Source organism: Rousettus aegyptiacus, unplaced genomic scaffold, assembly GCF_014176215.1.
Source record: "Rousettus aegyptiacus isolate mRouAeg1 unplaced genomic scaffold, mRouAeg1.p scaffold_m13_p_1, whole genome shotgun sequence".
In the NCBI taxonomy this organism is placed as follows: domain Eukaryota; kingdom Metazoa; phylum Chordata; class Mammalia; order Chiroptera; family Pteropodidae; genus Rousettus; species Rousettus aegyptiacus.
The window spans coordinates 6936302-6962920 of record NW_023416284.1 but is presented as its reverse complement, the minus strand read 5'-3'; the positions used below and the strand labels follow the sequence as shown (position 1 = coordinate 6962920).

Below are 26619 nucleotides of genomic sequence, written 5' to 3'. Positions count from 1 at the left end.
TTTTATAGTGGGCAGGAACTGCATTTATAATCAGAAAAAAGTAAAGTTAAACACACACACACACGCCTTATATACACACAGATCAGCTCAGAAAGGCGCCCATGAAACATATGAGACATGGGTGCTTTTGGGGAGAACTGGGCAGTCAGGGATGAGAGGTGCGAAAGGCATTAGGATGTGTGCTGTTTAAATTCACCATGGACCAATTTAAAAAACAAAAAATGTAAAACTACTTTTAGAGCACACATGCAAAACCCTCGAATGTCTCTAATGAAATAAAGTCCAACGCCTCCCAAAGTCCTGCTCACCTTAGCCTGGGAAAATGGGCTTTGACCTTCTGACCCCCTCCGCCCCACGTATACCAGGCAATCTGTATTCTCGGATTCCCCATCTATGCCTCACTGGCTCCAGCTGCCTGACCTAGAGTCCCTCTGCCTCATGGAAACCTCCTCCCCCTCTGAGACCTGCTTAAATGGCGTCGTTCTCAGGCTTCTGTCTCGGCACTACCCATATTTTGGGCTGGGTAATTCTTTGTTCGGGGGAGGAGCTGTTTCTGTGCATTGCAGGATGTTTAGCAGCATCCCTGGCCTCTACTCACTAGAGCCAGTAGCACTCCTCCACCCCTTTCCCGGTTGTGACAAACAAAAATGGCTTCAGACACTGCCAGACAGCCCCTAGCAGGCAAAATCGCCCTTAGCTGAGCAGCATTGTGTTGTTATACAAGTCACTCGGCCCTCCTGCTCCCCGCAGCCCCTCGGACAGCTGTTTTGGCATTTATCACACTGGTCCACAGTGAATCGCATTTGGTCCTTTCTGTCCCCACTGCTGACTATAGGGTGCCTGGGGGCAGGGACCAGATTTCTGCTGAAATCATATTCAAATCAGTCCTCATCACTTACTTGTTGTGTGACCTTAGGCCAATTTACTTGACCTCTCTGAGCCTACATTTATTTCCTCACCTATAAAAAGGAAGTAGCAGCCCCACCTCAGACTGTTGTGTGCTGAGTGTCTGACAGGCAGAATGCCCAGCTCACAGCAAGGGATGGATAGATGTTAGCTTTTATTATTAACAAATGCCCTGAATTGTTGGTGCTACAGAAAGAGTCTATCCAGAGTATGGGTGGGGAAGAGGCACCGGAAGTTCTCTGTTCTCCATTGTTCACGTTTGCAGGAAAGGTGGTCAGCAAAGGCTTCAGAGAGGTGACAACCCAATGTAGACCTTGACGGATGAAGAAGCGTGCCCCAGGCAGCCGGTGCCTGGCTCACATGTAAATGTTTGTGGAACATACAAATGACACAAAGATCACGTGTTTGTTTGGGAAACACAAGTCCCTGAGTGTGCTGCTGACGCAGCCTTTCTCGTCAATTACGGGCTCTGAAAACTTCTCCCTGCAGACACTCGCCCTGACACATGCGCGCTCGCCCACTGAAGCATCTCCCACTCGGTGGTTTGAATGACCTTTAATAAAAACTCTCCTGTTTCTGACTGTCCCTCTCTCTGGAGGCATAAAGGACAGGTTGACACAGTGCAATGTATGGACACGTCACTCCCTTTCCCAATGGGTGAGCAGAGGATGGAGCTGTGGCATCAATGCCTTTTCATTCTTCTGGGAGGTTTCTTGAGTCGCCATCTCCAGGAGATGTTTTACTCTCATGACTGGAGCCAGAGAAGAAGGGACTTCAGCGGTGCCAGGGTCAGGTGGGAACTTGAGTCTGATCCGGATCTCTGTGTCCACCCTGAAGCTTGAAGCAGAAGGCCCTGGGGCCGCAGCTCTGCCTGGGAGAAGCTCCGGGGTGTGGCTCTGTGCCCCTAGAGTCTCTCTGGGCAGCTGCGTAAGCCCATGTCCTGCTCAAGTCTCACCCCGTGAAAGACATGGAGGAGGGGGACTGGGTTTTTCAGGAAGACAAGTGGGAAAAGACGACTTGGTACACACAGTGAAAGTGGACAGCATCTCCCAGGTTGGATCCAGGGCACCAAGAAAGCCCTAGCTGAGGAAGTGTGCTCTGCCTCTGGCCGGTGGCCCGCTCTCTCCGACGGCAGCTCCAAGAGCAATGAGAGGTCAGGAGCCTGGTGGCTGGACTGGGTTCCCTGGGACCCTGAGGGCCCAGAGGCTGCGGGGCAGTGGTTGTTGTCAAAGAGAAAAAGGTCCGAGGTGGCCAGGCCTGGCCAATTAGGGATCAACGAAGGAGACGGCGATGTAGCGGGTGCCCTTGGTGGTGGGGAGTCCCTCGTGGTAGTGCGTGAGTCGCCCGGGGTGCATGAGGGTCCAGCCCTTCCGTGGGGCTCGGACGGAGCAGTTGTAGCGCAGGAACCGACAGCCCCCGCCCTGGGAGACAGGAAGTGTCAATTTCCCAATAGAAGTCAGTTTCCCAACAGGAAGCCCAGCCCCTCCCCCACAGTCTCCTATTCTCCCATCTGAGCCACCATAGCCAAGTAGCCCTGAGCATAGCCTGCCTGGGATGCCTTGCAGAGTGACAACCATAAGCTGCCTAAGTCACTCAGCAAAGACCAAGTGATCAAGAGCATGGGCATCGGAGTGAGGCAGCCCTGGGCAAATGCCGGCTACAGCCTTTACTGATTTTGTGGTCATCCTGAGCCTCGGTTTCCCCTTCTGGAAAATGGGCATTAGGCTACACAGGGTTGTGAGAATTAAATGAGATACAGTCATAGCTTAGGGCTGGATTTCTCAACCTCAGCATTACAGATGTTTTGGGTCAGGTAATTCTTGTTTTCCCAAATGTGGTAAAATACACATAAACTTTACCACCGTAACCATTTTTAAGTGTGAAATTCAGTGGTATTAAATACATTCATACTGTTATACAGCCATCACCACTAGGAGCCAGATAATTCTTTCTCATGGGGGCTGTCTGGGTATCCCTGGCCTCTACCCACTACATGCCAGTAGCACCCCCATAGTTGTGACAGCTGAAAATGTCTCCAGATATTGCCAATGTCCTCTTGGGGGGGAGGCACAAAATTGTCCCTTATAAGAATCCTTGGTATCTTATAAACTCTCAGAAAAAACGGTGTTTTTATGGGTATCCTTCATAGTGCCTAACCCCAGACTGAGTCCCAAAATACTCTTCAAAAGTAGCGTATGGAGTGAGTGAGAGAGTGAGTGAATGAATGAATGAATGAATGAATGGCTCTGGAGCCGATCACACCTACGGGCCTCTCTTGGGGTCCTGAGGCGCCCAGAACTGCTCCTTCCTCACCCTCATGTCTTCCTGGATTCCCCAGATTTCCTCTCCAGCCACAAGCCCGTGCCCCACACCCAGACGAACCCTGTCCTGCCATTCCCAAAGTAGCCCTCCTCCAAGAATGACGGGAAGCCGAAACTCCTTATTACTAAAAGCCGTGATCCCTCGAGCCTTTACTATGGGTCCACATGAGCAATGACCTAGATGAGCTCACTCTATTCTCAGAACTCTGTGCAGGCCACTCCAAGTTTTCCTGTCTTAGAGGCTGAGACATGACTAAGCCCCAAAGCGAGTGGGCAGGCAGAACCCGGGTCCAGGCAGTCCAGCCCCAGACCTCCTGAGTCCGTGCTCTATTGTGTCTAAAGCCATCTCTCTCTTGCCAAAATGTGCTTCAAACCCACCTCCTCCAGGAAGCCTTCCTCGTGGCCCCGGAACCCTTTCTCTCTGGTTGTCTGGTTTTCTGGTGTGGCTGTATCCTGGGCCCCTTGGCCTCGACCACCCTGTGACCTGCTCACCACCCGCTAGCCCTCCCTTGTGCCTGCGGCCTGGGCCAGGGTGGCCCCTCACCTCATAATCCACCCCGACCCGGTTGAGGGCGATGTTGATGGTGAAAGTGGAGGCGTCGTGGTGTGGCATCAGCGAGGGCTGTTCATCAGGCTTGTAGCGGACGACGAAGGCCAGGTCAAACTGGGCCTGTGCCGAGGAAGGAGAGAGGGAAGAGCGGGGAAGGAAGGGCGAAGGAATGAATCTAATCCTCACCGCCCTTTTCGACAACTATCCAGGCTGGGGATTCCTTAAGCACGGGGCGCGGGTACCCTCAAAGCAGACGTCTGGAGAAAACCATGTGAACGAGGAAGTGACTGAGTAAGGAAGGGAGCGTGAAAGCCAAAGAGGCAGTCAACAGACCCGTGAGGGATGGAGCTGAGGAGAAACCGAGGGAAGGAACAGGCATGCTGGCTCCCCAACTGGGGGCTTGCTTATCTGGTGAGCTGGCATCGGATTCACTGATGCGGGGGTTAAGGACACAGAGGAAGAATTCAAAGGGTCACGTGATGTCTAAAGCTAAAGCCAGAGTGGCCCCACCTCCCCAGGCCCCAATGCCTGAAGGGAGATTTCACTGCAACCTGGAAACCAAATAAATATTCAGGCCTCCCTGCAGGTGGGAACGCCTCTCTCCCCATTTCCCGGTCTCCCTTCCCCAGCCACTCCACCCCCTGCCCTCATCCCGGCTGCGCCCCAGGCATGCCCACCCTGGTGTAGTAGCCGGGGTAGAGCTTTTCGGTCATGGGGGCGATGTACTCCACCAGAAACTTGTGCCACTCCCGCTCAAAGTTGATCTGGTTCATGTGGATGTCGATGGTCGGCACATTTTCGTAGCCACCCTGGATGCGGTTGTCCTGGAAGTGACCAAGGGAGTGTGGTAAGCAGAGCTGTAAGATTCCCACTGCCTGGTGGACGAGCTCTGCCTAAGCCCCTCCCCTTGACCTGTGAACCTGATGGGGTAAGGTTAGGGTATAGGGCAAACGTGAAGTGTTTTTTGCAGGTGTAATTAAGGTAACTAGTTAGGTGACCTTGAGTTAATTAAAGGGGAGATTATCCTTGGTGAGCCCTTGAAAGGAGGCTCTTGAAAAAGAGTGACTGTCACCCACCAGCCTGGAGGAAGCAAGTCGCATGAGTTCTGAGGCTGTAGGAGAATGAATTCTGCCACGTGGGCTTGGAACAGGACCCTGAGCTTCAATGAGAGCCCGACCCCAGATGGCACCTTGCTGCAGCCCTGTGAGACCCTGAGCAGAGGACCTAGCTAAACCATAGCCAGAATCCCAACCCACAGAAATAAATGGATGCCGTTTTAAGCCATTAAGCTCTGCGGTAATTGTTTTACAGTGTAGAAAGCCAATGCAAAAGGCCACAGGTTAGGTCAGGCACTGAAACCCCAGGGCTGGCCCGGTCACTGGAACACAAGGATTAGCCGGATCCCAGAATGCATGGGCTACGCCTGTTACTGGAATCTGGAGATTAGCTCAGCCACCAAAGCAAGTGGATTAGGCAGGTAACCAGAACCACAGATCAAAGGTTCGCTAGTCTCTGAGGCACATAGGCCCGGGGGCTCATGTGCCTTTAAAAATGGTTCCGGAACCTTCCGAGATGAGTGCAGGTGTGATATTCCTCCTTCACGGAACACACAGCCTCTCCCGTCCGCCACGCCACTTGCTTCTGCAGTCTGGTGAACGTGGCACCGATGTCGCTTCCTAATTCTTTCTCATCCACACCTGCTCCTTCCTCCCCCACTCCACGCCCAATCTGGGGAAGGACGCTTAATCACTCTAATAACAAGCCAGGAACTAAAGTCCAAAAACTTAAGATTAAGGCAGCTCGAAGTCACTCAGTGACAACGGCAGCTTGGGGACCAGCACTCCATCCCTTTCCTCAATCCCTCCACTCCCAAGGGCCTGCAGGGACCCCCATCTAAAGAGTCTTAGAGAGGTTAGCTATCCTGCCAGAAAAAGAGCCCAGAGGGTAGACATGGGTGGTGGAGGGGCGGTCTCCCCACAGCACCGGTCCAGGCACCTGGGGCCCCCACCTTGTTATTTCCCAGAGACCACTGTCCAAAATGCTCCATCTCTTCCACCAGCTCATCACAGGCCGTCTCCGTGAAGATGGGGAACCAGTAGACGTCTGGGCAAGGCTGGGGAGGGCAGGGACTCAAGTCACAGGGGTCCAGAGTGGCACTGCCACATCCTCCTCATGTCTCCAAGCCCTCTGCAGAACCCACTGAAGGCAAGGCCCTTTGTGTGGTCCATGCCCTGCCCCGGGTCCTGGTGAGTACTCCAAGTGTCCCCCTTCGCTCCCCCCCCCCGCCCCGAGTATCCCCATAGAGCAGGGGCTCAGTGAGCTGCTGAAGGAAGAAGGGAACAGAGCTCAGAGCTGGTTTTTCTCAGCCAAGGTCACAGAGCCGCCAGCGTCAAAGGACCACTCGCATCAAGGGAGCGCAGGCCCGTAGGCTCTTGGGGAAGCAGAGGAGCACCGCTTCTCACTCCTGGCCCAGGGGCCACTTCCACAGTTGATACCATATTTGGGGATGTTCTTCTCTTTCCTGCCTGGGCCAGGGAAGAAGCTCAGGGCCCCAAGGCCCCTGCAGACTCTAGCTGTAAAGTGCCAATAGGAGGAAGAGGCCATCCACTGCCCATTCGCTCACGCCAAGCACTGCTAGAGCCCAGAAAGGTCAGGTCAGCTCGTTCTGTCCCTCTGTCCTCCGTCCCCCACAGCAGGTGTCACGTATACACCCAGGAGCTTTGTTCCGGGGGGTGCCCAGTCCTTACCGTCTCCACCAGCTTCCCCGCCAGGGCTTTGGTGTAGTTCTCATGGATGTACTTCTCCTTCCAATCCTGTAGGGAGGGGGAAGTGGGCGGAGGTCCTCAGGCCTGGCCTGGGCCAGCTGGAGGCTCGCCCCTTCCTCAACTCCATGGGCTGCTGCTGCCCCCAGGCCACGCACAGTGTGAGTAAATGTGCGCACGGCCGGGGGAGCCGGGGCGTGCCTGTGCCCGCTGGGTGCACGTGTACTGCTTGGGCGCAAAAGCGTGCCCACAGGAACTGCTACGTGCACGTGCGCGCAGGTCAGAGGGCAGGCGTGGGCACGTGCCCACAAAAGCCACAAGCTCACAATGCCTAGGAACTGTCACAAGGTCCTCCTCTGAGCATCACAACACCCTCGTGGGCAAGTGAGACTGGGACGGCATACCCATTTTAGAGCTAAGATAACTGAGGCCCCAAAGGTCGAGAGGCTCAACTAAGTCACAGCTGATGGGTCTCTGACTCCGTGTCCCTCCTCCATTAGATTTTGCCAGACGAGCCCCCTGGGGCACCCCACAGGGTCCCAGCTATTGTCAGGCTCCGTGAGGGAGGCAACCCTGGCTACAGGATCACTGGGGCACCTTCCGCTCCCATCCCTGCCCATGCACCCAGGGCCTCACCTCGGGATTGTTGAACACCTCCCAGAGGTCATTGTGGAGGTGGGTGGTCTGGTAGTTATCCAGGGACAGCAGGTGGCCAAAGGTGTGCCGGTTGGTCAGGAACATGAACACATCCTGAGGAGAGCAGGCCAGATGGAAGAAAGAGACCCACCCTGCCCTGCGCGGCCCTGGCTACTGGGCTCGAGTTCACGAGAACAGGGACCCGAGTACGGATCACTTCATCTCCCCAGTGCATAGCCCAGGCCTGACACACTCTGGGGATGCAATCAGGGAAGGCTTCCTGGAGGACTGAATGGGAATGAGAGGATGTGCAAAAGATAAGAATGGTGTTCTGATGCTGAAGTTTGGGGCACAGGGGAAAACATTATCATGCCGTCATACTGAAAAAAACAACCACAAAAAAATGTTGGGCGAGGCATAAGGATAGGGTGAGGGTGTCTCTTGGGCACATTACTCAGAACAGGTTTAGGTGGAAAGTTTAGTTTTCTTTAGGTGCTATGAAAATGTAAATAAAATAGAGAGTGTGGAAACTGAGCCTGCTAAAATGATCCCCATAAACCCTGCGGGCCAGCCCAGCCCTCATGCCAGTGTCCCCGCCAGGCCCTGGCAGCCCGAGGGCAGTCCTGCTGGAATCGCGGAAGCTCCAGGGCCTATGGTGACAAGGTGGCCCGCTCCTCCATGAACGGGCCTCCTCTGGCTGCCCACGCAAAGCTGACCTGCTGCCGGATGTTGGCGCAGAAGGCCATGTCGGGGTCCAGCTTGCTGTGGTGGAACAAGTCTGCCTGCTGCAGCTCAGCCCGCAAGGCGCTGCCCTTGATCAGGTAGATGTTTGAGATATAGGGCACGTTCCAGACACCACTGATGGGGAGAGAGGAAGATGGAGGGGGCCTCAGGCCGGTGGTAAGGGGCATCGGCGGGGGGCTGGTGGCTAGAGGAAGGGGGAAGTCACAGGCTGGGACGGCATGATAGTGCCGATTCGATTCCGTTTCCCTGGGCACAGGGCCCAGGATAACTGTCAGAAAGTCCTTCTGTGTGTCTGACTGCAACCTTCCTTGCTTCAGGTTCAGCAGGAATTAGAGGGCAACAAGGACAGGAATCCTGGGGAGGACAGTGCTGCAAGGCCAGGAAGAAGACAGACAGGGTGCGCCCCCCCCCCACACTGTGCGGGTACTCACACACGCCGCCTCTGCACGATGTCCACGTAGTCCTCGGAGCGCGCGTAGTAGCCATCTGCACTCAGTGCCCCCCAGAAGTTTGACCACAGCCTCCCATGGCGGGTCATCAAGGGGGCAATGACATTCCTAAGGAAGGGAGCACCTTAGAGAAGGCCCTCTGCCCACTGGGAGCTTGGGGCAGATTTCGCTCCATAGTGGGGATGGGGCAGAGAGTGCTTTGAACCTGCAAGCACCTCCCTCGGGCAGGACCTGAAGTGGGGTTTGGCCCATCTGGTCCCTGCTCTCTCCCCCAGGGCAGCCAGGAACAGAGGGTGAGAGGAGGGGGCAGCTTGGAGCTTGCAGAGGAGGTGGGGAACATCTTGGACCCACACTTGGGTCCAAGTCGCTGGGCTGGGGCAAGCCCAGGGTAATATAACAGGCGTGGCCAAAGCACAGGAGGAGGAGAAAGGTAGAGGCAGGGCTTCCGGCCTGGGCCCAGGCCTGTCACGGGCAGTGCTGGGCCTGCACGAGGAGGCCCCCCTGCCCTCAGGGCCCCCGCCCTCCCGCTGTAGCCCACCCATCGCCTCACTTGTTCTGCTCAATCAGCAGCCTCAGGATTTTAGGCTCCGTCAGGGCTACGTCGGCGTCCACACTGAAGTAGTAAGTGCAGCCACGGTTCTGTCGGCACAAGTCCCTGCAGGCAGAGGGACACGGGGTCAGCCGCCCCCTTTAGGATCCCAGAGCTACTCTGAAGCTGTGTTCTCCACCCCTACCCATGTCTGTGATCACCGGGCACCAGCCAAGGGCCGGCCCGCACGCATGTTGGCACCAACAGCCTGAAGGTCCCACTTAACGCCATGACCTCGTACCTGGGCTACTAAACTCTCAAGATGAAAGCCCAGAGCTTGACAGCTGGTACCGAGTCCCCTGAAAATCCTGGTACTGGGGAGAGCGCGGCCCGCAAACAGGTTCCTACACTGCCTGGGGCCAGGGGGGAAGCTGGTTCTGCCTTCCTGGGGGCAGTTTGGTAACCTGTACCAAAGCCTTAACAATTTCTGCCCCTTTTGTTTATCTGGTCCAGGGCTCAGCAAACTACGATCCATGGTCCAAATCCAGCCCGCTGCCTGGCTTTATGGGGCTCGGTGAGCTATGAATGGTTTTACATTGTTAAATAGTTAGGAGAAAGAACAAAAAAGATCTGAATGAAAATCATATGAAATTTAAATTTCAGTGTCCATAAATAAAATTTTGTTGCAGCCCAGCCACACTCAATCCTGCTACACCAGCAGAACTGAGTGGCTGTGGCCGAGCCCACAAAGCTGGTCCCTTACGGGAAGTCTGCCAACCTCACATCTGGATGGTCTAATTCTTCTATAGTCAATACAGATTACTTGTTTGTTCAAACAATAAAGAGAAAAATTAGAGATTCTTTTCTACTTGTCAGCGTTTACTGACTTCTGGTCCACTGGTCCTTCCTCTTTGTCTGATTTGCTTCCTGAACCCTAATGACACTGCTCGGCCCCGGCCGGGAGCCCCAGCAGTTCACAGGGACGGGGACTATTTCCCCCATTTAACTGAGGACCGGACAGGGGCAGGAATTTGCAGGCGACCACACAGTCTTGTGAAGTCCTTTCTCCTGGCCTGGTGTTCCTGACACCACGGCCCCTCTGCCCACAGTCCCCCCCAGCCCCCAACTCACGCGCCCATGTTCCTGGCGTCGGCATTCACCACCCGCGCCTCGGGGCCCACCAGCTTCACGGACTGGTACTCGTCACCATGCTCCGCCAGGAACTGCTCCACCTGTGCCTTGTGGTGTTGTTCCTGGGGGGCGGGGGTTGGGACAGGGAGAATGAGGACACAGTGTCCGCCCCATGGACCACAGCACCTTCTGCTACTATAGGCTGCTCCTCTTCATCCCTGGCGTATCTCTAGCCACCTGCTTCCCCAAACTCCAGACCTTTGCCCATGCCGGACCTTCGGCCTGCTGTACCCTGACCACCCTCCCCTGACCAGGCCAGGTCCACTAGCCTCTGTCACCAAGACGGCACCCCCACCCTGCAGGCCTCACATCCAGAGTGGCTGATTCTGTTGGGCTGGGGTGTGGCCCAGGGGTCTGCTTTGCTATGAAACACTCCAAGCGATGCTTAGACCGCACTTTGAAAATCAGGAACCCGCACCCGGGGCCTCCGGCACGGGGAAGTGGCTCTGCTACGATCAGCTGTGTGGCCTCAGACAAGTCACATCCCCCGCATCAGCTTCAGCGTCCTCCCTTGTAAAAAAGGAGGGTGTCATGCCGCCCTCACAGGGTCACTATAAGGAGTCAACAAGTCAGATGGCGCACATGGAAGGTCCTTAAACACTGTCTGGGATACTTCTCTTTTTCTATCCAAAGTCAGAATTCGTGAGTGTGCTGTTTGACGTCCTAGGAGCGCTGGGAACCTCCCAGAGGCAGCGCCTACCTCCTTCTCCTGTCTCCACGTGGCACAGCTGAACGAATGTCTGTGACACAGGCAGAGAGCTGAGCCAAGGACGGGACCATTGGTCCCTGAGGGTGCAGTACAGCCGGTCAGGGCTGAGAGGCCCCGGGAAGGGGTGACCCTAAAGGGAGCAGCTGAGACTTTAGGGAAGACAAGGAGCCTGGAGAGTAGGGAGGATTCGGAGAGTGCATCTGGGCTCCCAGTTAGGGAAACTGGGAGAAGCAAAGGCTGTGAGAGGCAGGACTTTATCTGGCTAGGAAGAAGAGGACAGGAAAGGCAGGAACTAGGAATGCTGATTCCAGGCCTGCTCCCCACACAGCAGCGGGCCTCGGGGCCCTCCCAATTCCCCCAGAAGACACTTAAGGAATGAAAACCAATCTGATTATCACCCGGTCAAATTAGGAAGGACTGACTGGGGCAGGGAGGGGAACGATGCTCATGACAACAGCTAAGAGCACCTACTATGTGCTGCCTGTGAGCCAGGCACCTTTCTATGCACGTTGACCTGGTTAAACTTTGTAGCAATTCTGTGTGGTCAGTACTATTATTATCTGTTTCTAATGCATGAGGAAACAGAAGCACACAGGGGTCGAAGAACACACACAAGGTCACACAGCCAACGTAAGCACTAGTGCTAGAATTGAAGCCCAGCCAGTCAACCCAGTGACTCGCAGATACAGCCCACTGCTCACTTCCACTTGGCCCAGAGAAGCCTGGCCCTTGACCCAAGCCACACAGTGACCCCGTCGTGCACTGGCTGCTCACGTGGTTGTGAATGAAAAGCCACATCCGTTTCCGGGGGTAGTGGAGGCGCAGGAGCCGCTGGAAGAACAGGGACAGGAACGGTGTGGGCTGTTCGATGAACACGCCGACCAGGACTGTGGGCAGAGCTTCATCCTGCATAGGGACGGGGTGGGGTCAGCGTCCACCAATGTCCAGCCCCTGAGCCACCGCCGAGCCCCTAGGGTGGCCTGAGAGACCCAGAACCATAAGGCAGAAGCATGTGGACTGAGAAAGACAAGGGCCTGGACCAGGGTGCTCTGAGCAGGCTGCACGGGTGGGCAGAGGCAGGGAATGGCGGGAGGCAGGAGGATGTCCCTGCTGGGGACGAGGAGCAGCATGAGGGCAGACTCGAAGCGAGGACCGGGTTGATGGCAGACGGCAGGGAGAGATTGGCTGACATGAGGTTTGAAGCGGGCCATAAACGAGGAGTCGACTTGTGGGATGGGGTAGGGCTGCAAGAGAGCCTGAATGACCAGGCAGAAGAAACTGGAATTTAGGCATCTCGGGGAAGCTGAAGCCATGTGCAGTCTGAGAAGGCTTCCAGGAGGAGGTGCCTGAGTGTGGAGGAGGATGGAGCCCCGAACAGGAAGGTGATCCCTTTACCTCCCACCAAAGACAACACTCTCTTCCAGAATCACCCCTCTTCCCCTGCCCCAGGGGACGGAGTCCCCGGCCCCCAGCCGCCTTACCCCAATGCCCTTGAGGCTGCGCAGGCCCTCGTCGCACACCACACAGCCCGTCTCGAAGGTCCAGAAGCGCGGGATGTAGTTGCCCAGGTAGTTCAGCTGCAGCTGTGGGAGACCAGGGGCCTGAGAAGGGCCGGGCCAGCCCCACCCACCTGCAGCCACCCGGGCATCTCCCTCGCCCCGCCCCCACCGTCTGCCACCCCTAAGGGGGCAGGAATGGGGCTTTATTTGGGGTGGGCCTTGGAGAGCATGTTTGCCCTCTGGGGACCACGAAGCTGCTCCGTGGGAGGGCGGAGGGAGGACTCGGCACTCTGGTGCTCCTCCATCCCCAGGTCTCCTGGAAACCTGCAAAATGCAGGTTCCTGGGCCCTGCCCCTCAACAGATTCCAATCAAGCAGCTCTCGGGTGGGGTTGGAAAATCCTCGTTTGTGACATGCTCCCATTGCATGTGACTCTGAATGTGACTGAGGACCACACTCGGAGAAATGTGCTGCGAGCCAGGGCCCGGTTTCCCAGGGGCCGGTCTGTACCACAACCCCTTCCGTAGCTCCAAGAGCATGGGGACCAGTCTGTCATGTCCGAGACCGACTGCGCTTCATGCCCTGGTGCACACATGTAATAAATATTTGTTGAATGCAGAAACGAGTCTGCCCTGGGGTGAGAAAGTGTGGATGACTTGGGGCGGCCCAGCCTAGGCCTGAATGGGCACGGCGGCCTCCTTTGTGTCCTGTGGCCGGCCCAGCAGGATGGACAGGGCATCACCGACCACCACAGTAAGGAAAGAAGGTGCCACGCTGAACTCAGACGTGAGGTCAGAGTCAGGTGGGTGGGCCTGGCCCCAAGGAGAAGATGTGTGGTCACAGTAAGAGCAGAATTGGGCTCTGGCCCCTTCCCACTCTCCCCAGAGGCCGGGGCCCCTCCCTACCTTGGTGGGCCCATTGCCATGAATCAAGACAGGAAGGGTGTCGTAAGCCAGGTTCCGCGCTCTCACGTGGCCCATTTCGAACTTGAGCACGACCTCATCTGAGAGTCAGAAAGCAAAGAGCCAACCAGTGTCAGAGCCAGAGGGCGAGCGCAGGAGCTGACAGGCTGGACTCGAATGCCAGCTCTCCCCTGGACTAGTCACTTCACCTCTCCGAGCCTCAGTTTCCTCATCTGTAAAATGGGGACGAGAGCAGGAAGGTTCTGTGTCCGGCGAGCACTTAGCACCATGCCTGGCACATGGTGACCACGGAATCTGCGGCGACCCCTATCATTTATTGTGATTACTGATTAGAGCTGGCAGCAGGCGATGGGAAAACGTGAAGCCCCGGAACATCCCAGCTCCAGACACGGCTCAGACGAGCCCCACAGACAGGGTCTGGGAGGCACCTGCTCTGACGGTCACGCAGAGCAGCACTGAGACTATGCCAGCCACACGAGGAGGCCTGGACGGGGCAGGGGACATATCCTATCCTGCTGGAGAGAGTCCCTGTGGCAGGGTCCTAACCCGTATGCTCAGACCATGTTAGTCTGCACACTTTGTGGTGGGTGACCCCATGAAGGGAGCCCTTCTGTGTGAACTCCTGGCCCACCCAAGAGGTGACCTGGACCCTTCTTAACCTAGGTTCATGAACTCCCAGAAAGCACAGGCAAAAAGGGCATGAGAAAAAGGGGTCCATGTACCCATAAAATCACCAATCAGTGATCTGGTCCAACTTCTCTTTTCTAAAGATGAGGAAACTAAGGCCTGGGGTATGGGGGGCGGTGGCGGCAGCAGCGGCGGCGGTGGCGGCTGGCGGCGTGTGTGTGTGTGTGTGTGTGTGTGTCGCCTGAGGTCACCCAGCAAGATAGTGGCAAAGCAATGTTATCACCAGCCACAGATTTGGGGTCAGCCCAAGGCTGGTTGTGGTTTCAAGGACCAAATGGCCTCTCTGCTTCCCAGCTCCCTGCCAGGTCAGTCCCTGTCCCCAGCTCAGGAAGCCTTCGCCTGAAAGGTGGGAGGGCAGGGGCAGCAGGGGCAGCAGGGGAAGCAGGTTCACCTGTAAAGACCAGAGATGCGGGGCAGGGGGCGGTACCTGCTGTGTGCACTGCCCAGCTCCTCCAGGGCTGAGTGGCTGACTCCCTTCCTGCCCTGATGTCTGGCGGGCTATGTACACTGACCTCATGACCCTCCTTTCTCCACCCACAGAGAGACACAGCTCTGCCCCAGGACACCTGGGTGGTCTCTGGGGACCTGAGGCTGGGGTGGGGGACCTTCCAGCACAATGGGCAGAGAGGAACTAGCCCATTCTCCTTCTGGGGCTCAGCCCCTGCCTGGAATCCTCATCTCTTGCCTACCACCCCTCTCACCATCCCCTCCCCATGGGGGCTGCTCACCCAGGGCTCCATCCAGGTTCTGGAAGATACGGCAGCGGTGGTCCAGGGTGATATTGATCTGCTCCTGTAGGAGAGAGGGCACTGGGCTGCAGCAGGAGCAGCCCCTGGCAGAGGACAGGGCTCCATCACGACCGCTGTGAGCAGCCCGCCCTCCCACCTCTGCCGTTCCCTCTCCCCACACCCTCTTCGCCCTTTAGCATCAAGACAGCTGGGAGCCCTGGGGAGGCCAGCCAGTGGCCACGCCTCTGGGATCTACTAATCTAGTGGCTCTATTCACACAAAACGAGGAGATCTCAGAACTGGAAGGAACTCGAGGAATCAGCTGGTCCCACTACATCACCATAATAATAATAACAAAGACGTGTTTAGCACTGTAGTGTGTGCCAATCGCTCTTCTAGGTATTATACGTACAGTAATTAATTTAATCCATGCAACATCCCTATAAGGAAATACCATCATCACTGCATTTTACAGATTTAAAAAATGAGGCACAGTGTCTACGGCCATGCCACCCTGCACAAGCCCCATCCCGTCTGATCTCGGAAGCTAAGCAGGGTCAGACCTGGTTAGTACTTGGATCATCTAGGAAGACCAGGGGCTGTAGGCATAAAAAATAAAAATAAATAAATAAATAATAAGGGATCGTAAGCTGACAAGGTCCTTGCAATCTGTGAGGTCAAACAAGGGTTGCCTCGCCTAAAAAAAAAAAAATTCAAAAACTCAAAAAACAAATTTAAAAAAACAAGGCACAGAGAGATCAGGTGACCTGTCCGAGGTCACGTGGCTAGTAAGTAGCTGAGCGGGAGCGGGCATCTGAACCCAGGGAGCCAGCCCCTAAAGTCCCTGATCACGGCACAGTGCTGCGTCTGTCTCATGGAGCCCTAGGCCAGGACAAGAAAGGGCAAGGGGCTCTCCAGGCATGGCCCTCCTCCCATACAGAGCAGCTCCGCTCTCATGGTTTAGACCCTGGGCTTCTGCAAATGACCTCACGGGAGGCAAAGGGGAAGGGGGAAGGGCTGAGTTCACAAAAAGATCAAGTTCATCGTTTCCGCTGCACAGGCACAACTGCTTCATTGCATCACTTAGTGGATCACAGAAACTGAGGCCCACAGCGGGAAGCGACTGACCCTGGGCCGCACAGCACAGCACGGGCGGGGGTTGGGAGGTAAGCAGGGAAGAATCTGGGAATCCTGGCCCCTTAGAGCCCCCTGAGTTTCCTGTCTACCCAGAAGACACTGGCTGGGTCAGAGGCTGCTGTAGCCTGGTCCTGCCACCTCTACTCGGGAGACAGGCGTGGAGACCTGTCGAGCTCTCGTGAGCGCCCCCAGGAACCCTCCCAGACGGAGAGGGAGAGAGGCAGCTCAGCCTGTCAGCTCCTTTCATCGCCGTCACCACCACCGTGCACGAGGCTGTAAACCCCTCGTCTCCCTCCTCGAGGGTCCATGAGGGCAGAGACCCTGGCTGCTTGTTCACTGCCATGTCCCTGCCCTGTATCCGATGGTGTCTCCCACACAGTAGCCGTTCAATAAACATCTGTCCAATAAATGGGTGAATCAATGAATGGATAAATGGGGGTGTCAAGACCAATCCAAGGGGTTCAGGTCCGGAGGGGGCTGCTCCCAGCGCGGCCTGGCCCGTGGCATCCAGGATTCTCCAGCCCTACCCACTGCTTCTTACCCTCTTCTCCGGGTCCAAGAAGATCTTAGTGTAAAAGAGCTGGTCGCTGTCACTGTCCTGGCCCTCCCACTCGGCCACCAGCTTGCTGAGGTGGGGGGCATAGCCGATGAAGCCTGGGGTTCGCATGCGGACACACGGAGACAGACCCTTAGCTTCCAGGCTCGAAGCCAGGGCCACTTCCCAGCCTCCCCTCTCGTCTACCTCCTCCTACTCCTTTACCCACAAGCCCTGCCTCCTCTCAGAAGTCCTCCTAGATTGAGAGCAGGTGATGTCTATAGGCTGAAAACAGCCGGCCAGTTAATGTCGCTTGGCCATGAGCTCCCACTGAGCTCAGAGAGAACGATCAATGGTGCCCACTAAACAGCACCAGCCCAGGGACCAGGCACCACACAGGTGGTGAATGAATGGATTGGCCCCGGAGCCCTAGAGAGCCGAGCACATGAGGCACAGGCTCGGCGTCCCTCTTCGACAGCCATCTGGGACTCCTGAGACGGGCAGAGGTCGCACAGCACACGGGGGCTTAGAGCGAAAAATCCACACGGGTCCCTGGCTGTGGGGCAGACTGGTGAGAGGAAAAGAGACATGGGAGACGGTGGGCAGCCAGGGAGGGCCCTGCCCCAGGGGACACTGCTACCCCTGGCCCAGGACCAAGCCGTCTGGACTCATCCTCTCATCCAGAGGGGGAAAGTGCCAGGAGCGGATTCCCTTTCAGTGGCCGAACAGAGGAATCCACAACGAAACATGGATTTTCCTCTCTGTACAATGGGAAGCCGCCGAATGATGTGTGTGGCTCTGCATCTGGCTGCTGGGGGAAGAACAGACAGGACTTGGGTGAGGATGGGGGCTGGCAGAGCCGTTTGGGGGCTACCGCTGAGGGCCAGCAGCCTGGTGAGGCGGAGGCAGTGGGTGCAGACCTGCGAGGGCAGACTTAAGAGCCCTTTTGAGGTGGGAGCAGTGTGACTCTCGAATGGACTCAGGTGCAAATGGGTGACTGTTAATAAGATGAGGAAGACTGCAGGGGAAGCAGGTTGAAGGGTTTTTAAAAAAATCAGTTCTACTCAAGACGTTCTGCGTTTGAAATCTGAGAGACATCAGGCAAGCCGGGATCCTCAGGAGGCCACTCGGCCCTGCCACACATGCTCCTTACCTCCAGAGCCCAGGAACCTCTTGCCATCGGACACCACTGGGTACTTGACCTCCAGCCTGCGGTCCGGGTAGATGAGCTGCTCCGCGGAGAAGACCACCTGGCTCCTGGCCTGCCGGAACTTCTTCAGGAGCTCCCGAGGCCCCGACGCAAACACCACGTCGTAGCTGCGGCCAGGGCCGGGGGAAGATGGGGCAGAGGCGAGCAGGGGCGTGGTGAGGGCCCAGGCGGGAGGAGACCTGGACCGAAGCCCTCCACAGGTCCCGGTCCGGGGCCCGCCGCAGGTCCCAGCCCTCCACAGTCTAGCGATGGATCTGCCCCACTGTCCCCGACCCCGTGCACCGTGTTTCCAGCCCACCCCAGGGAGAGCGATGGTCCCCATAACCTGTGCCCTTCTCACATTCAGAGCATGGCTTGTCATACCTGGGCAGGTGCCCTTGCCCATCTGTTCACCAAGAATGGGAACAGGCTACACAAGAGGGTCTTTCCACAGACCCCCTAAAACTGTAGGCAACCTTAGCCAAGGTGATGAGCCCTCACCCCCGACATCCTGGGAGGGCCTCGCTTTAGAATATTCTCTCTCTCTTTCCTGAGGGGCCCCACACAGGAAGCCCCTAGCCACCGACCTGTCTGTGAAGAGAATGACCAGGTTCTCCTTGTCTGCGTGCTTCTCCAGAGCTTTCTTCAGCAGCCGGACTTTCAGCCCTCCACCTGCTGACCTCACCTTCTCCACATTCCAGTCCTCCCCCAGGCCCAGTGCCTGCAGAGAAAGGCCCCCTTCAAGGTGGTCATGTGACCATGACTGGCCAAACTACTCCCATGGCCTCGGGTTTGAGCATGTGACCCAAGCACAGCCTATCGGAGTCTTCCCTGGGACTGTTCTGTTAAGACCAAGGGAAACCCGTCTTTTCTGCTGAGCTTAAGAAGCTGGGGCACGCGAGTTGCGTGGCTGGTGGTCACCTTGCCACCATGTACAGGAAGCGCGTCTGCAAATGGAAACAAACAGGGCCTAGAAACGAAAGGACGAAGCCTTTACCGGGCCTGAACCCCTAGATCCAGCTACGCCTGAAGCACTGCCCTGCTTCAGCCCCCATTCCTGTGAGCTAATAAACCTTCCTTCTGGCTCGACGCCACTCGATTGCAAGCTGTGTAGGCAGTGGCGTGGCCTGTCTTGTCCATCATCCCCAGCGCCTACCACTGTGCCTGACACAAAGACACTCAGCTCAACGGAGGAAAGTTTCCCTGCGGGGCTCAGCCCCACGAGCCACACGCAGAGGACGCCGAGCCCGTGACGCTGACGCACTGGGCATCGGCCTGTGTTTCTTCAGAGCAGTGTTTGTACAGGTAGGGCCTCCTGACCATGGCCATCTCCAAGCAGAGTTGTGGAAATGCTGGTTCCCAGGCCGGCCTCTGGCCCCACCCCCACCCCCAGGGAGCCCCACCCACACTAACGCTGGGCGCCCACACACCCCTCCAGTCTCACTTTCCCCACATTCTCCATTTCCAGCCTCTCCTGGACTTTATGTTCTTCCCCCTCTTGCTTTTCCTACCTCATCTTCATCTTTCAGGCTTCCAGAAGCTTCCCCTTTGGCTCCAAGTCAGTCGAGGAAGAGCGAACACCCAGCCCCTGGCCTCTCCCTTCACCCCTCGGCCGTCTCTGCCCCACCCAGGGATTCCCGTTACCTGGATCTTGTAGTTGAAGAACTGGGCTGAGCGCTTGAAGCGTCGGAAGCCCTCAGTCTCCTTCGTGGCCACCGTGAGAACCAAAAGGTTGTCTAGGGACAGAGAAGGGTGTGGTGAATGGCAATACAGGTTGAGGACAGGTGACGGGCAGGAGCGGGGTCACTGTTCTCGCTCTTGTTCTTGTCAAATCCCACAGGATGTGTCATGGTGTCCTTTACAGACATAGCCCAGGCCCAGGTAGGAAGGGACATGCCTAAGGTCACTCGGCTGATTAGTGACAGAGCTGGGATGAAACCTGGGTCTCCTAATTCTCCTCCAGGCTCCATCCACCCAGTTACCAACCAAAATGACAGGAAGTACCCAGAGCAGAGGAGTCCGCACCCTGCATTGTGAGACTGTGTCTCTGTGGCTTTAGGGGACGATGGCCAAGCACAGGGGCAGAGAGAAGGATTCACGCTGAACACCAGGAGGACCTCTCTGGCCAATGCCCAGGGACCTTAGCCCAGGGACAGCCACCACTAGCCATGCCTGCACCCAGGGCAGACATTGCCAACTAATCCAAACAGACTTTCTTGCTGAGCCTCACTCATCCTTGGATTCTCCCAGAACTGCGAGAACCAATGAGAGTCAGCCCGGAGTAGAAACTGACTTAAAATCCTAGCCCTTCGGCCAGAGCAAATGTACTGCCTTTTTAACAAGGGACCTCTCTCGGGCTCTGTAGTGTGGCTCACCCCTGCAGTGGAGCCTGCAAAACAGCATCTTTGGGAGCCCTGAGGAAGCACCCCCCCCACACACCCTATCCCACCCCAAGCCACCCTTTGAGGTTGCATTCTCCGAAAAGTGAAGGCTCTATACCTGGCCCGCCGGGTCAGAATCCTAACTCTGCTCCTTACCAATCGTGTGACCTCAGGTCTTTCTGAGCTTCAGTTTTCCCATTGTAAAATAGGGATCATAATAGTACCTACTTCCCAGGGCCGCTGGACAAATTCCATGAGATCAGGCTTGTAAAATCCTCGTTGGGATGCTGGCACATACCACGAGCTATTACTGGTGCTGGTCAGTGAGAGGTAAATGCTTTGCTCTGGCATTCAGGGCTCTTGCTGATCAGCCGAGTACTCATTCCTCATTCCGTCCACCAAGTGGACCCTCCTCCAAGTGGTCTCTCCTGCTGGGCTCCTCCCTCCTGCCAGGGCTCCCTCTCGCTAATCTTCTTCCAGGTCCCAGCGCCAGTGATAGTGATACCTCTTCCCTGCCACCACCTCTATGGAGCCCTCTCAGATTTCTCCTGACCTCTCTCCTGCCCCCAGATGCAGGCTCCCACTTTGCAGCGCTCATCATTGCTCCCCTAAGTCTTACTTCCCTGGGGTCCAGGACGTCACAGTTTTCCAGGTGAAAAGACCTACCATGGCTAGGCCAGAAAAGGCAGGTAAGGTACCCCCACTTCACCCCAGGAAGTCAGGAAGGGCCTGGGCTAAAAGAACAAAGGGGTCCAGCCTGGCAGAGCCAGCTGTGCAGAAGGCAGGCTGCTGGCCCCAGCAGGGGGCTGGCGCCAGGCAGCCTGGAAGGGATTGGCAGGAATCCGCTGGGGATGAGGCCAGGGGCCTGGGAAAGAAGCGGGTGGAGTCACTAGGCAGGTGTGGAGAGGAGGCCTCACCACCTGACCCTAGAGTCCAGTAAAGAGGGGTGCTGCTCGCCTTTGGGGAACGGCTCCCCCTAACTCCTGCCAAGATGGTTAAGAGCCCTCCTCCCAAGCTGAGGAGAGCCAGAGCCGCCTACTCTGAGGCCCTCTTGTTGTCCACAGAGGCTACTGGGGACAGGAAGAGTGTCACATTTCATGGATGGAAAAAGCCAGTGTGTGCGTCTGTGTGAGATCCTGCATTCTCCACTGGATCAGGGCTCCTGAAGTAGGCAGCGGGGGAGGGGTGGGGGAGGGGGTGTCTTGAGGCCCCTTTTTCAGGTTTCTGCTTCCCAACAACTTTGACGGTGATGGCTGCCCCGAACTGAACACTTCCTGCATGCTAGACTCTGTTCTAAGCACCTGGCACCCACTAACCCCCTTACCAGTTAGGAACCCAAGGCTCAGACGTGCTGAGTAAGTTGCCCGAGGGAGCTAGGAAGTGGCACCAGGATTTGGGCTCATCAGAGGCCTGGACCCAGAGTCCCTTATTCTCACGTCGGCACACACTGCCCACGCCTGGCACCACGGCCAGGTATGTCTCTCCATCTGTCTAAGATGCTCCACGCCGGACCCTGCCCACACGCCCGCCCACCTTCCTCCTGCCCAGGCTGTTGCTTCTGTTTTCCTGGTTGCTGCCGTGGGCCTGCAATGGGGCCTTAACAAACCCTGTACTCCTCAGGCCCCACAGCACCTGCCTCCCTGGCCGAGACCCCACAAGATCACTCACTCCAGAGAGTCCCCAACCTGCCTGCAAGTCGGCATCACAGGGGAGGGTGTGAAATCCGGACTCATGGGTCCCAGGCCCCCAGGAGTCTGATTTTTCCTACATCCCCCAGGAGATTTCTGATGTTGGCCACACTGGGAAACCTCTGGTCCAAGCCATCCCCTGGCCCTCTGACTCCGAGCGCCAATGCAGAGGCCTGGGAGGTGGTTCGCAGCAAGAGAATGCAAGGCTGTCCCCTCTCCCAAGGGACCCTGGCATCACCTCTTAACACCCCATGGAACTGCCTCAGTGAACTCAGCCTGCACCCCATTCCCTTGTCCTGCTTGTGAAACTCACTCCTTCCCCGAGAAGGTGCCCCGGGGCCCCTCCTCCGGGAAGCCCTCTTTAATCTCAGTCCCTCGTCTGGTCAGTCCTCAGCCCGTGCAGTCTCGGGGTGTCTAGCAGTTGATGTACCAGTGTAAACCTGCTCCTCCCTTTGCCAAGCCAGGCCCACACTTTTATTCCCTTGGTCTCCCTCTCCCTCACCGTCGGAGCGACTGAGTGTGACTTAGGCCTGGCGCGCACTATGCAGAGCACTATGGGCAGGTGATGCTAGTAAGTGCCACCACCGGGAGAGCCCTCACTCGCTGCCTCGCACTGCAGGAAGTGTCGCATTCATTATCACATTTAACCGTCATCACCCCGTGAGGTAGGCAGTACTTCTGTCCCCTTCTACAGGTGAGGAAACTGAGGCACCAAGCAGCTAAGCAACCTGCCTGAGGCCATGGAGTCGCAAAGTGAGAAAAGAATATGCTGGAATTCCAAATGCCCATAGCCTTCACCTCGCCACTTCCCGATCCAATGTCTCCAACGCTGAGACTCACCCGAGGACTGAGCCCCGCACTCCCAGCTGCCTTCTCTCAGATTCCCCTCGTGGACACCCAGCTCCAGGCACGAGGTGAGGTCTTTTCCAACTCATGGGGGCCTGGCCAGAGCTCTGCGCAACCTACGAGGCGTCAATGTGGAGGCCTCCGAGCACCAGGGCCCACCCAGGCCCACCCACCCTCTTTCCGACCGGTCCAGCTGCCGCCTGGGGCTGCGGCCAGGGCCCGCGGGAGGCCTGACACCTGGAGCTTTCAGCCCTCCTGACTGCTGCCCAAAGTCCAGCAGTGGTTTCCCCAGACGGATGACACGTAATCCAGGGTCAGCGGAGATAAACAAGACAGCAGAGTAGGGGGGCAAAGAGGCCGCTGGGCGGGTAGCTGCGTCCGTCTGCACCTGTTTCCTCACCTGCAGAATGGGAGTAATAATCGTGTGCCCTCCCCCAGGGACCTCGGGAGGATTAAACGAGCTCACGTCCACGAACTGCTCAGCACGGTACCTGGCCGTGGCGGACACGTGTCCTGAGAGCTGTGCATGGGTGCGTGCGGCCCCAGGGGGGTGTAGATGGGGAAGAGCCCTTCCTGTGAGCAAGAAGGATGCAGAGAGGCTGAGCCGGGGGAGAGCAGCCCCCTCTCTGGGGTTCTAACAGGAGGCCAGGAACTTACGCTGTGCTCTGGCTAATGTCCCCTCTGCTCCAAGTAATGCCAGTCCGGGCAAGGGACTGGATGCTCAGTTGTGGCCTTGGTTCTCAAGCATTGTCATGACACACCCGGTCTGCTCTCTGGGGAGGTGGGAATGAGTGAAGCTCCTCCCCCAGCCTCCATGCTCACCCCAGGCTTGACTGCGAGCCATAAACAGGGTTGGGCAGGATGGCGGAAGATGGGAACCCCCAGTGTCTAGGTGTCAACCTCCCTGGGCCTGGCCGCCCACTCATCCGTGTGGCCTCAGGCCTCCTTAGACTTTCCCTGTCTGACTCACTTCCAGCCAGCCTGCCTGACTCCAGAGACATCCCCGCTACCTGCCAGCAGGACCTGGAGCCCCACCCGAGCCCAGCTGACATCCCTGGGGCCTCAGATCTCAGCAGCAACAGCCTCAGTGGGTCCTTCCTTCTCTATATCAAGGCCTACAGCAACAGGCGTGTGCCCAGGGAGAGGGCAGGGATCGGCTAGAAGCCTCTACAAAAGGGAGAGAGAACGGGCATCTGGACTGTCCCGCCCCTCAGCTCTATGGACACTGGTGTTCGGACGCTTTATTGAAGCCTTCTTCTGCCCCCACCCACACTGGTCTCAGGGCTCCCCCAGGGCAGGGCCATGTCTCCTCCCTCAGGCACAGGGCTCTCTGAGAGCACAGGGTTGTGTTCTCCCCCATCGGACTGGGTATCCCCTGGGGTGAGGAGCCATGCCCCCCTCAGATTGAGAATCCCCTAAAAGTGGAAACTGTCCATCTTTCTTTCCACGTGCCAAATCCGTGGGTGTTCAGATGAGGGGTGGACAAGCTGCCAAGAGCATCTCCACTCCCCATACTCCCAAGCTCCGTAGCAAATCCCCTGCCCCTCACCCCAAGGCCTAACTGTGCCCAACAGGGACACACAGTGTTGTCCCTAGACCTGCCTCAGTGGAACATTCCTCAATACCTGCCCCATCCCAGCCATCTGGTGTTGGACTCAGAGTCCTAGCCCAGCCAGGGGAAGGGAGAAACTGGCCTCTTCGGGGGCTGCTGGGGTGCTCCCTCCCTGACACTACTCAGTGGGCAGCTTGGGCAAGGCCTACAGGAAAAACTACCATCCCACTCTGTCCTCCTGGCAAGCAGGCTGCAGGTCCCACCTCAGCTGGGTCTGGGGGAGGGAGCTGGGCAGGCTCCTCCAGACAGTGTCTCCAGGCAACAGCCCGCTCCCCATCCGAAGAGGGGTTTGCAGGAATGAGCAGTGGGTCAGAGTCCCAGTCAAGGATTCTATCTTCAACCAGCTCTGGTAACCTGAGACCACATGTTTATAACCTTTCAGGGGCTCAGTCTTCCCGTCTTCAAAATGGGGCTAATGATTCTTTACTTATCAAAAGGGTCTGAATGGAGTGAGGGAAGCACGAAGCCTCAGCCTGAGAGTGGTCTGACATTGGCCTCGTGCCTGGTGACCTGCTGTCTCTTCTCCATCAGTGAGCGCTTACTATCGTCTAGGTACTTTACCTGGATCGTCTCAGTGACCCACTGAATCCTGCACCCTCTGTGGCGGCTGCCTTGTGTCTGCTCTGCCCCCTCCCATCGCCTCCTGCGGGGGTCAGGGCACCTGAAGCCTTGTCACTGATTTGGTCCCTTCCTCGATTCACCTGGGCTTAGAGTTTTTCTCATGGGATGGTCTGGGGTGAAGGGAATTCACATAAGCAGAAGCAGAGGAAAGAGAGACCTAGGGAAAAAGAGGATATTAAAGGGTTCCTGGTTCCAGACCAGTGAGTGGACCCAGGCCGCAGGCCCTTTGCACATACTAACAGCCCAGCCCTGTGCTCAGCAGCTCCCTCACTGGATTTTGTTGACCTGTCTTACTGCCCTGCTGGGATACCCCAGAAAAGGGGCAGCACTGGGCCAGACAACGCCTTTGTGAGCATTAAGTGAAACTCTCACCAACAGGCCTCATCCCATGGAATCCTTGAAAGAGCTCTAGGAGTGAGGCATTATGGCCCCTGTTTTGCAGACGAGGGCACTAAGTCTCATGGAGATCAAGTACCATCCCTGTACCACCAAGAGACACGTGCCCTTGGGCACAACCTGGCACAAAGGAGTACTCAGGAAATGGAGTTCCCCAGTCCACACCCTGATGCAAGCAAGGGTCTGCTCAACACCTCCCTGTCCCTCCCCCCACCCCAAGGCTCCCTAGTTCTCCAAGAGTGCGGGCCCAGGGAACAGAGCACCGTGCAAGGTGTGACCAGTTCAGTTCTGCTTCCCCGAAATGACCCACGGTCTGTGTCCTCCTGGGACTCTCGGATGCTCAGCAGGCGGCCCTGGAGGTGGCCCAAGGGGGGCTGGAGAGGGGAGCAGCACCCATTCAGGATAGTGGGGCCCATTTTTAAATCCTTTCTGCCTCGGGGATGCAAAAGGAGCACTGGACCCAGAGTCCGGCAGACCTCAGAGCAACCACTCCAGGGCTGGAAAACCCTGGACAGTCATAGCACTTGTCCGGGCCTCAGCTTCCTCATGTGCGAACTGGAGAGAGTAAGACCCACTTGGCAGGGGCAGAGCGGACCACAGAGGACGTAGGTGACAATGCCAACAACCCTGCAACCCACCTCTGCCACCCCTTCCACCCCGCCCCACCCCCCGACCCGGCGGCCTTTCGCCCCCAGTTTCAAGGCCTGGTGGCCCCAGCTAGGCTCTGGAACCAGACACATCTGGGTGTTAATCCTGGCTTCAAGACCCACAAGCTGTGTGACCTTGGGCAAGTCAATCAACTCTGAAGCCTCGGTTTGCCCAGCCGAAAAATGGGGATAATGGAGGGACGTACATACAGGGTTGCCATCAGGCTTCACTGACGCCTGGTCCGTAGTAAGTGAGCCATAAGCAGTGGCCACTGTCATTATTATGAGTGGTATTATTATCTGTCCCCTTTGGTACTGACTGGTACATTGGTACTTCGACTGTCCCTTCCCTTCCGGATGAACGAATGTGGGAACCACAGCCCCAGGGGAGGAAGTGATTTGTCCAAGTCATCAGGGAGCCGGTGGGCAAGTAGCGGGAACCCAGATCCCCTGGCAAGCCCAGGCCTCCTGCACAGACTCGTCCCTACAGAGGCAGCCCCCTGATCAGCCCTCGTGCCCGCAAACCACCCCGGATCCCCGCGCCCGCCCCGGCCCGCGCCCTCACCCTCCGGCTTGGCGTCGTCCTTCGCTTTGGCCAGGAGCAGCCAGGCCAGCGGGGCCAGGAGCAGCAGGGGCCGCATGGCCAGGGAGTGGGGACGCCCGGCCAGCCCGGCGGCGCTCGCAGGGCTGGAAAGTTCGCGACGCGGCCGGCGGTCCGGCTGCCACGCACTGGGCCCGCCCCGGGGGCGGTGTCGCACCGCCCCTCTCCCCCTCCCTGCCGCTCTTCCCGGGGGGAAGGGTTTTCCTGCAGGCTTGCCCGAACGGAGGCTTCTCCGAGTCGGAGCAGCTCCCTCGGGCCTGTCCCCGCGCCTCCTCCTGGGTTCTCCCGCCGGCCCGCCCTCCTCGCTCTTCCTTCTCCAGGAAGACGGGAGCG

General features: G+C 57.2%; 1 protein-coding gene across 1 annotated transcript; it reads right to left on the bottom strand.

The window, feature by feature from the left end:
* Positions 1 to 1043: 1043 nt before the first annotated feature.
* PLOD1 (procollagen-lysine,2-oxoglutarate 5-dioxygenase 1) lies at positions 1044 to 26409 on the bottom strand. Its single transcript, XM_016149426.2, has 19 exons — positions 26251 to 26409; positions 19139 to 19230; positions 18082 to 18215; positions 17459 to 17622; positions 16312 to 16424; positions 14634 to 14697; positions 13201 to 13298; positions 12279 to 12380; positions 11572 to 11703; positions 10029 to 10150; positions 8919 to 9023; positions 8351 to 8476; positions 7892 to 8033; positions 7176 to 7289; positions 6525 to 6590; positions 5786 to 5890; positions 4455 to 4601; positions 3772 to 3897; positions 1044 to 2327 (listed from the first exon to the last, which is right to left on the bottom strand). Exons 1-19 carry the CDS (start codon positions 26324 to 26326, stop codon positions 2172 to 2174), a joined length of 2184 nt encoding a protein of 727 aa, XP_016004912.2. The 5' UTR covers positions 26327 to 26409; the 3' UTR covers positions 1044 to 2171.
* Between the last annotated feature and the right edge of the window lie 210 nt (positions 26410 to 26619).